Source organism: Buceros rhinoceros, unplaced genomic scaffold, assembly GCF_000710305.1.
Source record: "Buceros rhinoceros silvestris isolate BGI_N320 unplaced genomic scaffold, ASM71030v1 scaffold22701, whole genome shotgun sequence".
In the NCBI taxonomy this organism is placed as follows: Eukaryota; Metazoa; Chordata; class Aves; order Bucerotiformes; family Bucerotidae; genus Buceros; species Buceros rhinoceros.
In genome coordinates this window covers 1-745 of record NW_010395127.1, presented here as the reverse complement: position 1 = coordinate 745, position 745 = coordinate 1, and the positions used below count along the sequence as shown (strand labels likewise).

The following is a 745-nucleotide window of genomic DNA, read 5'->3' as shown; positions in this document are numbered from 1 at the left end:
GAACACCGGCTCTGCCTTTTGGCTGGGGCTGGGCACGCCTGAGTCTCCCACCCTCTGGGATTTCCTTGGTCTGGCCCAAAATACCACCCACTGAAGGGCCACGTTCTGCCAGGCTTGGGGGAACAGGGCTGACACCCTGCAGGGAAAGCGTCCCCCCACCCCGTTCCCTGCGAGCCCCCCGGGGGGGGTCCTGACCAGCGCAGACAGCCGAGAGCTTCAATCCCATCTGCTTCCAGGCTTCCCTGTCCCTTTACACAGCTGCTTTCCCAGAGCAAAGAGACCCCTCACAATCCCGGAAAACCCAGCATGCCCTCCCTGCCTGCCTCAGTTTCCCCAACCACAATAAGTTTTGCCCTCAGCAGCTGCTGCCATCACCCTGGGACACCCCCATGCAGCTGCTACCAGAGCACTGCGGACCCCTCCAACCGCTCCGATGCAGCACTCGGGGTGTCCCCCAGCTGTGGCATGGGCAGGGTTAGTGTCCCCCTTACCAAGTTAAGGATGAGCCCTCGCTCGTGTGGTGCGGGCAGAGCCGGGGCCAGGAGCAGCAGGGCCAGCAGCAGGCGGGGGAGCAGCGCGTTGGCCATGGTGGGCTCGCTCGTGACTTCACCACGGGGCCAGCGGGCGCTTTATAGCGGGCGACTCCACCAGCTGACGTGGCTGTTCCTATCACACCCCAAGTCGTGGCACTGGGGCAGTGCCGCAACACCCTGCCCGGGGCCGGAGGGGAACGGGGGCCCGGACC

The 745-nt window shown here is 65.4% G+C and overlaps 1 protein-coding gene across 1 annotated transcript in view; it reads right to left on the bottom strand.

Moving 5' to 3' along the window:
• LOC104501617 (colipase-like) overlaps positions 1-587 on the bottom strand; it is a 1,130-nt gene extending 543 nt beyond the window's left edge. Inside the window, exon 1 of the mRNA XM_010145455.1 lies at positions 492-587. Coding sequence (XP_010143757.1) covers positions 492-587 — 96 coding nt within the window. The remainder of the gene's footprint in view (positions 1-491) is intronic.
• Between the last annotated feature and the right edge of the window lie 158 nt (positions 588-745).